This window comes from Colossoma macropomum, unplaced genomic scaffold (genome assembly GCF_904425465.1).
Source record: "Colossoma macropomum unplaced genomic scaffold, Colossoma_macropomum, whole genome shotgun sequence".
Classification (NCBI taxonomy): domain Eukaryota; kingdom Metazoa; phylum Chordata; class Actinopteri; order Characiformes; family Serrasalmidae; genus Colossoma; species Colossoma macropomum.
In genome coordinates this window covers 20,315,282-20,327,577 of record NW_023494803.1, presented here as the reverse complement: position 1 = coordinate 20,327,577, position 12,296 = coordinate 20,315,282, and the positions used below count along the sequence as shown (strand labels likewise).

At 38.0% G+C, this 12,296-nt stretch overlaps 2 protein-coding genes across 13 annotated transcripts; one reads left to right on the top strand and one right to left on the bottom strand.

The window, feature by feature from the left end:
• Positions 1 to 1,076: 1,076 nt before the first annotated feature.
• Positions 1,077 to 7,520, bottom strand: pcmtl (l-isoaspartyl protein carboxyl methyltransferase, like). 10 transcript variants are annotated; one of them, XM_036593000.1, is made up of 10 exons: positions 7,387 to 7,520; positions 6,900 to 7,072; positions 5,596 to 5,735; positions 5,361 to 5,465; positions 5,224 to 5,255; positions 4,931 to 5,035; positions 4,509 to 4,629; positions 4,044 to 4,129; positions 2,830 to 2,999; positions 1,077 to 1,769 (listed from the first exon to the last, which is right to left on the bottom strand). In XM_036593000.1, the coding sequence occupies exons 3-10, from the start codon at positions 5,711 to 5,713 to the stop codon at positions 1,757 to 1,759; spliced, it is 750 nt and encodes a 249-aa protein (XP_036448893.1). In that variant the 5' UTR covers positions 5,714 to 5,735; positions 6,900 to 7,072; positions 7,387 to 7,520; the 3' UTR covers positions 1,077 to 1,756. The 10 variants fall into 10 exon arrangements, with proteins under 10 accessions (XP_036448893.1, XP_036448894.1, XP_036448896.1 ...); XM_036593001.1 differs by having other exon boundaries at positions 5,596 to 5,730; XM_036593003.1 differs by having other exon boundaries at positions 5,596 to 5,716.
• Positions 7,521 to 7,618: 98 nt separating this feature from the next.
• ccdc32 (coiled-coil domain containing 32) lies at positions 7,619 to 12,290 on the top strand. 3 transcript variants are annotated; one of them, XM_036593803.1, is made up of 4 exons: positions 7,619 to 7,703; positions 8,111 to 8,360; positions 8,856 to 9,009; positions 10,694 to 12,290. In XM_036593803.1, exons 1-4 carry the CDS (start codon positions 7,620 to 7,622, stop codon positions 10,872 to 10,874), a joined length of 669 nt encoding a protein of 222 aa, XP_036449696.1. In that variant the 5' UTR covers position 7,619; the 3' UTR covers positions 10,875 to 12,290. The 3 variants fall into 3 exon arrangements, with proteins under 3 accessions (XP_036449696.1, XP_036449698.1, XP_036449697.1); XM_036593805.1 differs by having other exon boundaries at positions 7,643 to 7,762; XM_036593804.1 differs by having other exon boundaries at positions 7,650 to 7,785.
• Positions 12,291 to 12,296: the final 6 nt, after the last annotated feature.

Sequence of the window (12,296 nt, the reverse complement as noted above, 5' to 3'; positions counted from 1 at the left end):
ACCGCATTCTTGTCGCACTTTGATGACGTCGCACTTTGAAGCCTCATGCAGAGCCCGATGTCTCTTTGGCTTTAAACATAACATTGAAACGACCTGTTCCTTCTGTATTAACTATCCAGAGACGGTCATTCACTCATTCGGGCTTTGTCAATATAAAAAAAAACACTAGCAGAACCTCTGTGCCTTTATTGTTCATAATATTGATGTGAAGTATTATTTATTGTGGAAACGTTTTATTTTGTCTTGAAAAGTCATATTAAATTAATCCAGCCCCCTTTAAAACAGAAAGCTCTAAAACTGTTAAAGCATGTATGTACTTTAATATGTTTGTGTAGTTATGTATATCATCCTAGCAAAAGAAAGCATGTGTATATTTATGCATATGCTGTTTCGCTTCCAAAAGATGTATTAGGTTACATCCATTCAGATGTCATGGAATAACAACACAATATTTATTAATAATAAAAAAAAATTATTATAACTGACTAACTTTTTAAACAGTTCAACATCACATCACTCATTATACATGAACCCATTCATGTCCAACAACTAAATGGCTGCATGTGATGGCTGAATCTCAAATGGCTCCCTGCTGCAGTATGTAGGTCTCAAAATAACACCTCCTGCATCTAAACACTCCATAATATGTTTAACAAAATGCGATTTGTGATTCAGCCGCATGTACACAATTCACTACTGAACATACAGTGCACTTTTTGGGCGTAGAAGCCAAAATTTCATAATGTACACAATGCACTATATAGGGAGTGTGGAGCCATTTGACATTCAGTGTTAAAGAAAATGCCACACAACATTTTTGAGTATGTAAGTTTCATACTTTCATTCATCAAAACAGGATGTACCATTGTTTTGTTAACAATTAGTAGTTTCATATGACCAAAGGGCTGAAATATGATAAATGAAATGATCAAAACTCACGTATTAGCCATACGGATTGACTTGATTTGAAAAAAGTAAAAATGTAAATAAAATATAATAATAATAAATCTCACACTCAAGGTCGCTTTACAATTCATGAAAAAGGAGAGAGATTAGGAAGAACAGGGATGAAAGTGCTGAGTGAAAAGGAAAGTTTAATCTGATAACATGAAAGAACAGAGGTGTTGAAGGAAGGAATTCCAAAGTCTGTGAGTCTCAGAATCAAATATTCTACCCCACACTGATCAGTCAGTTTGGTCTTAGGGAGCTTCAGTAGACCAGTGCTAGTGGACCTGGGAATGCAAGATGGTGTGTAAGGCTGCAGGAGCTCAGAGAGATAAAGTGGGGCAGGGCTGTGTAGAGCTTTACACTTGAGAAGCTGAAGTGCCTCATTCACTGTGAGACAGAAAGCCAGTGTAGCTGATAGAGTTCGGGATTTGTGCTCAGACAAAAGAACATAGAGACCAAAGGAAATGTAACACTTCTAATACAGTCTTTAATGGGTTAATTCTCTAGATAATTCTTGTCAATGATTAGCTTAGGAAAGTGTCTTCCATCACCCAGTTTATAAAGACTGTAGAACAAAATCAGTTAGATATCAATTAAGAACAGTTTTGGGAACATCCATCAATGGTTGACTGCGAAGTTCTGTTTTTAGTCAGTAAACAGGATGGCAGGACAGGCTGTACAGGGCTGGCAGGTGTGTTGCTAAGCAGCAGGTTGAGAGGAGAAGAGGAGAGGAGAGGCCCGCACTCTTCCTAAGTGTTCGCTGCACTGCAACACCAGAGCCACCTCCTGCAGGGTAACCACACTGCAATCAGAGTTCACCGCTGGGGAGAGAAACAAACCCAAAGTTCACACACTCACACAATTAGAGGAATCAAGGTCAGTACAGTACAGTACTTTGTGTTGTTTGTGATTTTCTTCTGAAATAATTTCACCTTCCTGTGAAATTAGTTTAATTGTACTTGATATTTTGCTATGATTTTGCCTCCTAAATGTGTTGTGGGGTTTTGTCTCCACATGACCATCTTTAAAGTCTCATTTTGCACATATACATAATAGTCAAGTTAATGCCTGGGCTTGACTTTGGTTGTGCTTAGACAAATAAGTAAGGTTTGAAGATGATTTCTGGCCTGGTGACAGAATCTGCAGCTCCCAGAATGAACAGATGGCAACAGTAGAAAGAAAAGCATATGGCTGACCCAAACAATTGGAGCTTTTTCCCCTCAACAAACACCTCCTAATAATAGCTGCCAGGTTTTTTGTTTAGTAGCGTATCATGGGCAATTCTGTGCATTTTCCTTCTAACATATAAACTATAAATAAAGATTTTAGTTAAATTCAATTTCGGGGGGGGAGGGCTCTCAGATATAAATTATTATATTGTCATCAATTACAGTTTAAAACTCAGGTTGGGATGGTTTTCAACAATGTTTTACTGTAATGTGATTGTTGACTTATGCAACAACAGTTAAGAGTGCTTCCTTTTTCTACTCAGTTATCATCATGTTTATTATTATTGGGGTATATGGTTAAAATATTTACAATAACTGATAGAAAAAGAATGCCACTGTAACAAAAATGACAGCAAAACTGAATGTTATTATTATTCCTATGAATAATATACTTTGTTTTTTTGTTTTAATATTGACAGATAAAGCATGAGATAACAATATGATTTGGTTAACTGTAAGCATACTTTATTTATAAAGTTCTAGCCTCTTAACATTGGATCAAATTTGCACCGCTGGCAAGTGATCAGAATAAGCTGTTATTACAATGTGTTGACTCTTGAGAGGAACATTTTATAGACTTTCAACAGCAGTAAGCAAATTCTTATTGTCAGTGTTCTGATCACTGATATGCTTGGCTGATAATGACACATACCCTGGCCACTGGTGGTGTCTGTCTGTCAGTGGAACGTAGACCACACCCATGAGAGCTTTCTTAAGAAAGGTGCCATCACTCTGGCGATCATACTGCTCCAAAACTTGGTTTCCACCCTCTGGACCTACAGGCAGAACAAGTCTTCCACCTGGTTTCAGCTGTTCCAGAAGCTGAACACAGACAGATTTCAATGAAAGGTCTTCAGAACATGTTAATAAGAGTGTACATTGTAGAACAGTGCATTGTAGAATAACAGAACTGCTGAGATGCTAATGAACATTCAGAAATCCAAAACGATATTTGAAAAAGTGGGTAATATATTAGAAAATGAAGAACCTGCTTCTGCTTTGCTACCAATTGGGCTGACAGGTAAATGACAAAATTATGCTTACTATGATTAAAGCTACAATATGTAAATTTGGGGGATTTGGAGACCTCTCTGGTGGAAATGTATAATTGCATGCAACATGGAGAAGAACATTTTGTAATGTTTGTGCTTCCCCAAACAGATAGATAAATCTGATTACTGCGAGCGTGTTGAAAGAGTATTCAAAGAGAACTCAAAATTTGGTGACATGTCCTTTGAGATTGTAAAAGAATCATCTACTATTGTCATTATATCTTGATCAGCATAATGTTGATTTTGCATTTCAGATCCAAACACATTAATACATTTGTTAATACATAAAGGGTGTGACATTAGTATGTAAAGACATATGACGTGGTCTGAAAAGCTTCTGCAAAACCCGACTCGACACCTCTGACTTTCAAATGATTACTTCAGGCTTCACAGGGTGACTTACAGCAGCGTACACACACCATATTTAAGCAGTTTTTTCCACTGACTCAGTAATGCTGCTTCTTTAAATTATAATAAAGAAAAATCTTACATAGTGCAGCTTTAATCTCCAAGCCCTACATAATCTAGACTGAAAACAGGCTGTAATGTGAGCTATGTATGTACGGAACATTCCCAATGATGTTCATAGGCAGCAGTTAGTTTTCACTAATAAGTCTGTAGTAATAGACTAAGAAGAAAATGTGGAGGTGTATGCTGAACAGGTGACATTTTAAAAACAAAATGGTTAAATACAAATACTATGCATTTCTTTTACAAATCCCCTAATGGAATTTTCAACCTTGAACAGTTTTTTGCTCAGAATGAAAACAGGGTTAGATTGCACTACTGGCATATCCTTGGTTTGAGTGCCTACCGCTTTGGGGATCGTTGGTGCTGCTGCCCCAACATGAATGGCATCGTAAGGAGCCCCATCTGGATAACCTAACCGGCCATCACCCACTGGGAAAAGGAACACAGCTGTCATCAGACTAATACTTAGGTGAAGTGAATATTGTGATTTTGGCACACTGAGAGCATCTGACTGTATTTTGATGATATGCTTTTACTGCCTGCACTGATAAATGAGTTACTTCGGATTTGTTGAAACAATTCGCTAGTTTTAACACTTTCGGGTGTTTAATAAACCAAGAAAAATACTATGTTCGTACAGTAATACTGCAACTGTGTTGAAAGAGTCAATTCATCCTTTAAATAAAATCCTGCAATTATTTCAGCACTTTGTTTTCTTCAGCTTCAGCTTAATTCTCATTTATGGAATACAGAATTAAGCTACTGATTTTTTTTGTATTAAATGTTTTTCATGCCTTAAATGCCCTACCCACTAACTTGATCCGCCCAGAGGTCAGCAGTTCTGGATCGTCAGCTTGGACGTTTTTCACTGAGGTTTGCACTAGTTCATCTATGTGCTCGATTCCCACCACTTTTCCAGTGGGTCCTACCTGCATATGGAAGATAAAGCCAAATTTAAAAAGTAACAACTGTAACAACTGTAGCAACTACTGTATGCACACAAAACTGCTCTAAGGTATAAAAAGTACAAACAGTAGCATGCTGTTTTATCCTAATGATCAAGGATTAAGAACATACTCCAAGAATAACTCATGTGCTCAGTTAGACCCTGACCACTGTTTCTTAAGCATATGTACTAAATCAACTGTATTAATAATGAGGTAATATGCACCGATAAATGCAGTTCTATAGAACATCACATTTATCATTAGACATGTGCAACAGACTCACCATTCTTGCAAAGCAAGCAGTGAGATAACCACTCCCTGAGCCAACATCCAGCGCTGACGCCCCTTCAGTTAGCTTGTCACTGAGAATCTCCAATGCATGTGCATGCTACAAAAGGAACGAGACATTATCAATACTAAACCAAACACTGTCCACATGTTTAGTTACAGAATCACGAAAACAAAACAAACTCTATGTTAAAGTAAGTACAAAAGTGGTCAGTTATTGGATTCTGAACTCCTTGTCCAGGTTAAACATGCTTTATTGTTCAGATGATGTCTCCATTCTTTGCTTACCATATGAGGAGCACTGATGGTGGCCTTGTAACCTTTGAAGGTAGCAAGTAAACAGTTTGGTTTAATGAAAAAAAAATACATATCTTTTTGCTAATTACATACTATTTTTTCATTTGCCTATTGTTACATAAACTCACCTATGTACTGAGGAGAATCTGCATATGGGTAGTCTTTGGAATAAATTCCTCGATCAGTGGCAAGCATGGCTTCAAACACTCGATCACTACGGATAACTCCATGTTCTGTATAAATGAATAAGGCCTTATACTGCAGTGCAGTCAACACAGGAATGGTGAGTTCTATTTGGACTGGGTATAATGTCTCAATTTACACTGAGTATAAAGCCATGCTCTCAGTTTAATAGTAACCTACCTCGCAAACGGCTTATAAGCTCTGGATGTGTTTTGCCACTAGATATCCATGCCATTGTTCTAGATAGCAGCAAACCCATAGGGACCGCCACTGCAGCGAGCCTGAGGACAGACTGCATTTCCTGGATAGAACCCCCTGCACTGGGTTATACATATAACTTTTTATATTATACAGTTTATTACATGCATCATTTACACTATTATCATTATATAAATCAATATACATACACAAACACACTATTTCACAATTATTCCTTGATGAAAAAGATCATTAGGAATTTCTACAGGATTCTTGTAAGAATTAAGAATACTCTGTTAAGGCGCTGCTGGGCTACATTGTTAAAATGTCTGCATTTTATTATTTAAATGCATTTTTATCTGTATTCAAAAAAGTGCTACATGCAAGCAAGTGTTAGCATTACTGCCATTACTGTGTCTAGTCCCAATTTCTGCATATTTATAAAAATTTATATATCAGAGTGATTTGTTCATGAAAAAAAAGGCCCATAATTCCAATATAGTAGTAAATTCAGCCATAAAATATAAACTATAGTTTATAACAGGACACTACAAAAGTATTACAGATTACTGTAAGACATTACTACAGGAATGTTATACGGAGACTACAAAATATTATAGATTACTATAAGAACTTTACAGTTATTTATAGTGTTACTGCAGTTAAGTTCTTGTTAAGGTTCTTCTTACACTACTTCTTCTGATTATTATTATTAGTAGTAGAAGTGTCATCATCAGCATCATCATCATCACTACTATTATTATTACTTATGTCACCATTTCATAACATCCACTTTCCTATAAATTGAAATCATTGACTAATATAGATAAAATATCAGTATTGTTATGAGGAAAAGTGCCCATCTCTAATGATCAGACATCAAAATTAAACTAAGTTTGTAGTTTCATCCCACTGTAGACACAAATTAATGTGAATGTGAGCTTTATAAGATCTATGGTAAACTGAAAAATGAAAAGAGATTTCATGTAGTGGTGTTTCGCCTCATAGTAGTATTCCTGCAGTGATCAAACCTACTTGTGTAGTATCCAGTAATAAACTACAGCAACTGCCCTGATTGACTATAAGATTATTATCTCCTATAAAAAAAAATCCCGTAGTATTACTATAGTTACTATTCAGGTTTTAAGTCGAGACATGGACATGTGAGCTAGAGAAACTGGGTTAAAGCGTACAATTAAAACGGCTTCACTTAAGCGCAACAATTTTAGCAGATTAGCTTACATTCACTGACAGCACACACAGTGGCACTACAGTACCGAGCCTACCTGGACGCTGCTGCAGCCCAGACTAGCGCTGAGTCCAGCACTCACCTTCGCTCCGTCAGTCGGTCAGCTCCGCGGTCCAACACCGGCCTACATTACACAGGCACGACAGTATGGCGTATGAGACTGGAGTTGCAGAAATCTTTAGAGAATCACATGGCCGCGATATGGAATTTCTGTATGCCACAAGAAAGCAAAAAATAATGTGCAGCGAATACAAGACAGTTATAGTTATCCAGAGAAGCGCTATCCATGAACGCCCCCCCAAACGCGTACGCAGCTGAAGTCAGCGTCTTGTTCTCATTTTCCCGTTCCACCTTAAATGGTGCAGCAGTTCCATTCTGGCGCTTCAGGCTGCACGAACTGCTGCACCATTTAAGGTGGAACGGGGAAATTCGAACACGAAGCTGGAGAACAGGCAGCTTCAGCCTCCTCAAACACATCTAGTTTTGCAGCGTTAGCATCAGAACATGAACACCGTAAGACGTACTGTGCTCGTTTTGCACGCTCGTGTTCTCCACAATATAAATTTCCTCTGTATTGTTTACAACTTCACGTTTCTTTACAAAAGGACGTTACATCTAAGGACCTTACGTAAACTTCAAGATAGCTACGTGCATGACTGTACGCACGGAAGAGAAAGCCTCGGCGTAAAGGCTTAGCCAATCACATTCATGTACGAGTTGACTGACACGATTATTGTCCAATCAAATTTCAAAATGCATGATCGCTGCCGGTAGCACGTATCGGAGTGGTGATATTTATCTATCCGTGTTGACCGTGGAGAGCCTGACTGCTTTGAACATAGTAAGGATGGAATTCCTGAGTTAATTCAACTACTTAGTTATTCATTTATCATATCTTAGGTGAGCATTAAGCGCATTTTAAGGTAAGAGTGTAAAAGGCTACAGTAATGCTGGTTTTACAGGTCTAGTTCATGTTCCCTACAGACATAGCGAGCTATTTAGCACGAAGCTGAAGTCAGGTTCTTATTTTAAATTTTCCGTTCCTCCTTAAATGTTGCAGCAGTTACACGCAGTTACACTACACTTAATGCTTGCACTGCTGCACCATTTAAGGTTGAACAGAAAAAATCTAACAAGAAGCTGACTGAGTCTTGTCTAATTAGAACCCACTAAGCCCAGCTTTATCCCTCCTGTTGTTGTACACAGTGCTTATGTGTTTTAGCACATAACGTTACTTTGTTTCCTCAGCTTCAGGCTAGATCTAGCACAGCCATGATCGAGGGTTCCGAAAGTTTCGAGACCCGGTCCAGTGGAGACCTTTGGTCCGAGATATGCTCCAGTCTGCCCGAGCCAGAGGAGCAAGGACCAAATGATGGACAGTTCACAGATTCATTCCAGCCTCCATCCCAAGAGAGCAACCAGAACTCCACTTCTCCCAGTGCTACCTTCAGCCCCTGGGAACCAATGGCAGACTCTGAAGTTTACATCGCCACTTTAGGTACCATAACATTCACCTTTTACTTCTTAACTACACTATTAAAAAAGATGGTTCTTCAAGAGTTCTTTAGTAAAGGCATTGGTTCTATATAGAACCATTAACACTCGAAGAACCATTTACATGCTTAAATGGTTCTTTGTATGGTGAAAGGGTTCCTCAGATTAATGGAGAATGTGTTGTATATGGCTCTATTTAGAACCTTTGGTTCTATCTAGCACCAAAAAGTGTTCTGTTATTGTTACAATATCAAGCTTGTAACAATAGAAGAACCTTTTTAGTGCTATATAGAACACATTCTCCATGAATCTGAAGAACCATTTCACCATGCGAAGAACCATTTCACCATGCAAAGAACGATTTAAGCATGCAAAAGGTTCTTTGAGTGTTCCTGGTTCTATATAGAACCAATGTCTTTACTAAAGAACCCTTGAAGAACCATCTTTTAAGAGTGTAGTTGTCTAGTATCTTTTTGTTCATGTCTGCTTTGGATTGCAGAAAACCGCTTGAAGAGAATTAAAGGACAGTCAAGCGAGGTCACATCAAGGGAAATGCTCCGCTCACTGTCCCAGGCCAAGAAGGAATGCTGGGACAGGTTTCTCCATGATGCCCAGACTTCAGAGCTGTTCCAAGAAGGAGATCTAGATCAAAGGTAAGCAGGGCAGAAAAAGTCCCTAAACTACTTTGAGTACCTGTCTGCTTATCTGTCCGTGTTATTCCGAAAAAGTCAGCAAGTTCATTTTGTCTACTTACGCATAAACAATAGAACCTCTCTGGGTTATTGTGTATGAGTATTTTAACATATCCTCCAATATCCTCCAATGTTCTTGAATAACATCATTACGTATCTGTTAGTTTGACGCCAAGTATTCTGGCTGCACTAGCTTCAATTAATGTTCCTACACCAGGGAGGGAATGCAGTAACCAGAGAAGAGTAGTTTAAACCCATAATCAGGTAAAAGTATTGTTGCTTCACTTAAATGACTCAAGTAAAAGTACAACTACCTTTCTGCAAAACAGTAGAACTATAAAACAATTGCTGAAGTACTGCCTAATTGAGAGAACAGCAGTTTTACTACTTAGTACATCCAGCATTTGTCAGCATAGAAACTGGATTGTGTTAGGTGCTGTTAGTCTCTTTTTGATGCACTTTCAGTTTAAAATACAATGATGAACCTCAAATGTTGGAGGTGTCGCTGATTGCAAAGTAGTACAGATGCTGTCACCAACATACTCAAATTTAAAGTAGTTAGTAACTAAAAGTGAATTACTAAAATCAAACTGAATGAGAAGTAGATTCTTTTTCTCACAAATATATTTGTAGTAAAAGTATAATTCTTTTGAAAACAAGAAAACAAAAGTACAGTCCATGAAGTGTTTACTTGAGTAACTGTAACTAGTTACTACCCACTTCTAGCAGTGACAGAAACCTGTCACAGCTCATAACATTCAAGTGAGGAGAAAATAATCCCAAATAGGGCTGAAAGATTAATCATTTTTATATCAAAATCGCAATTGGAAAGTATGCTATTTTTAAAAAATTACAAGGGCTGCAGTTTTAGTCACAGGATACATTATCAGCAATGTTGTCCTAGGTTTTAAGTGGGGAAATTTAACCTAATAACACTAAGCTGCCTGTAGATGAGACCAATAAAAAGTAACCAAATGCTAATGTGTGGTGTACATGACGGCACAACCACAACTAACTGGCAGTCTGGCACATTATGTTTATCCTTTAAGCCTTAAGCCAGAAAAAGTGGATATGCTGGTCTTCTAGGCCAGAACCTCAGTTTCTAGAAAATAATCACAATTTAAATTGCAGTCACACTTTTTATTATTTTTTATTTATTTATTTTTTTAAAAACACAATTGATCGTTCAGCCCACTATAAGATTAGATGTTATAAGAATTAAATGATTAGATGTGTTATGGTCTTTACCCATGTTGCCATAAGATGTAAATAAGAGCATAACTTGGATAATATTGTACTAATGCATACAGTATAGTAGAGTTGTATAAAAAGTAGTATAAAATCAGTTTTGCCATCTCATTCTATGGAATGTGAAAGCTAATTTTCTGTGCTATATCTTGCTTTAGAAACCAAACAGAAGTGTTTTTCAAACAGTGTGAAAGCTGGAATTTTGCTTGAATTACTTATAACATCTTAATCAATTCACATCCAACCATATTATCGTACCAATACAAATTGTGAATTTACATACTGTATGTTATGCTTATCTGTGAAGCCCTTTTTGCTTTTGTTGAAATATTTGCCAGACTAGATGTGTAACTTGGTTGGAAATTTAAATTTTCTGTCAATTTTCTTGCTTTGGCAGTGCTTTGGAGCAGCTGAAGCGCTGGCTGTCCCCTGAGCGGGTGGCCATCAATGCAGAAGAGCTGGAGTACCTCCTTCTGCCATCACAGAGCAGAGAGAGAGTTGCTGCTCAACACTCATCCAGCACAGATCATACAGCAGAAGAGCCTGAGGAGGAAGAGAGCTCCAGTCCAGAGAAATAAATTCCACATCATTCACCACCAAAAGACTATAATGACCAGCAGACAGCTGAGACTGAATTCGAGATTGAGTGCGTCCTTCTCTTGTGTCCTCATAGGGCTACTGCATATGGTGGCTGTTTTGTCTCCATGAAGTAACACACTGAATCTCGTCAGTGGAACAAGTTGCACACTTGCATAAATTGTTGTAGAAGACTTTAAGCTTGGTTCTCAAATCCTCATATGTATTTTAACAAACTCTGTTTGACATCATAATTACACTATATGTCCAAAAGTTTGTAGACACCTGCTTATCCAATGTTTCTTCTGAACTCAAGGATATTAACAGGGAGCTTATTTCCCCTTTGCTGCAATAACAGCCTGTACTCTTGTCAGAAGGCTTTACACTAGATGTTGGAACATTGCTGTGAGGATTTGATTGTAACCACAAGAGCATTAATGTGGTCAGGTGCTAATGTTTGATGATTAGTTCTGGATCACAAATACTATTTCAACTCATCCCAAAGGTATTGGATGGAACCCCTTCACTTCAGAGAATGCAGTTCAACTGCTCCAGAGCACAGTGCTAGGGGGGGGGGCTTTATACACCTCTAGTCCACGCTTGGCATTAGATATGATGACTTTACGCTCATGTGCAGGTGCTGCAGAGCTCCTGATTCTACTGACAGTGCTTTAGTTTACACAAGCTGTTTATGTGCAGCAAATGCACCTTTAAATAGCTTCATTTACTAATTAGAAGGGGGGTCTGGATACTTTTGGACAAATATTGTGTCAAAATGCTTCATTTGAAGTCTGATTCTTTATAGTTTTGTTTATCTAAACAACTTGAATCCATTATCGCCATTATCAGTTGCCATAAATGTGACTTTTGTTCAAAGGTGGTTCTTTCACAGACTTGGCCTAAGATTTCATGTCAGTGTGAAATTCCATCTCCCTCTAGTTCAGTAGTTCTCAAGCCATTCCTCAGAGCTCCCCAGAGCTCCCCAGACGGTCCAGTTTTTTACTCTATCCCTAACCTTTAGGAGTTAAGATGAAACACCGTCTGGAGGGACCCTGAGGACCACTCCTAGAGAATATAGCAGCTCCTAAAGGTGAGCCATTTTTCTATTTGGACCTGTTTTGTAAAGTAACTTAGCAGCATTTCACCTTTTCTTTATCTTTCTGTTTGTGGAGTGAGAACAAGTAAACGGTGCTTAGATTGTGTCCCTTTTTCTGCAATGTCTACAAATACAAACTGTGACATCATGTGAATATATCACCTCATCTAATACAGGCCTGTTGGTCCAATAATAGAACTACAACTAATTAAAGATAGTGATATTGTCGTGAACAGTGTTGTAAGCATTCGGTGTGAATCACGCTCATTTAATTTGTATTCCAGTAGTGAGGAAAAGCAAATAAACTGCAGGTCTAATTGGACTCTGG

Excerpts from the sequence above, each read along its gene's own strand:
- pcmtl (XM_036593000.1), bottom strand. The coding sequence starts at position 5,713 with ATGCAGTCTGTCCTCAGGCTCGCTGCAGTGGCGGTCCCTATGGGTTTG. Across the intron at positions 5,256-5,360 it reads AGATTCTCCTCAGTACATAG|GTTACAAGGCCACCATCAGT; the intron begins GTGAGTTTATGT and ends CTACCTTCAAAG. Across the intron at positions 5,036-5,223 it reads CCATCAGTGCTCCTCATATG|CATGCACATGCATTGGAGAT; the intron begins GTAAGCAAAGAA and ends TTCCTTTTGTAG.
- ccdc32 (XM_036593803.1), top strand. The coding sequence starts at position 7,620 with ATGATCGCTGCCGGTAGCACGTATCGGAGTGGTGATATTTATCTATCC. Across the intron at positions 7,704-8,110 it reads GCCTGACTGCTTTGAACATA|CTTCAGGCTAGATCTAGCAC; the intron begins GTAAGGATGGAA and ends TTGTTTCCTCAG. Across the intron at positions 8,361-8,855 it reads AGTTTACATCGCCACTTTAG|AAAACCGCTTGAAGAGAATT; the intron begins GTACCATAACAT and ends TTTGGATTGCAG.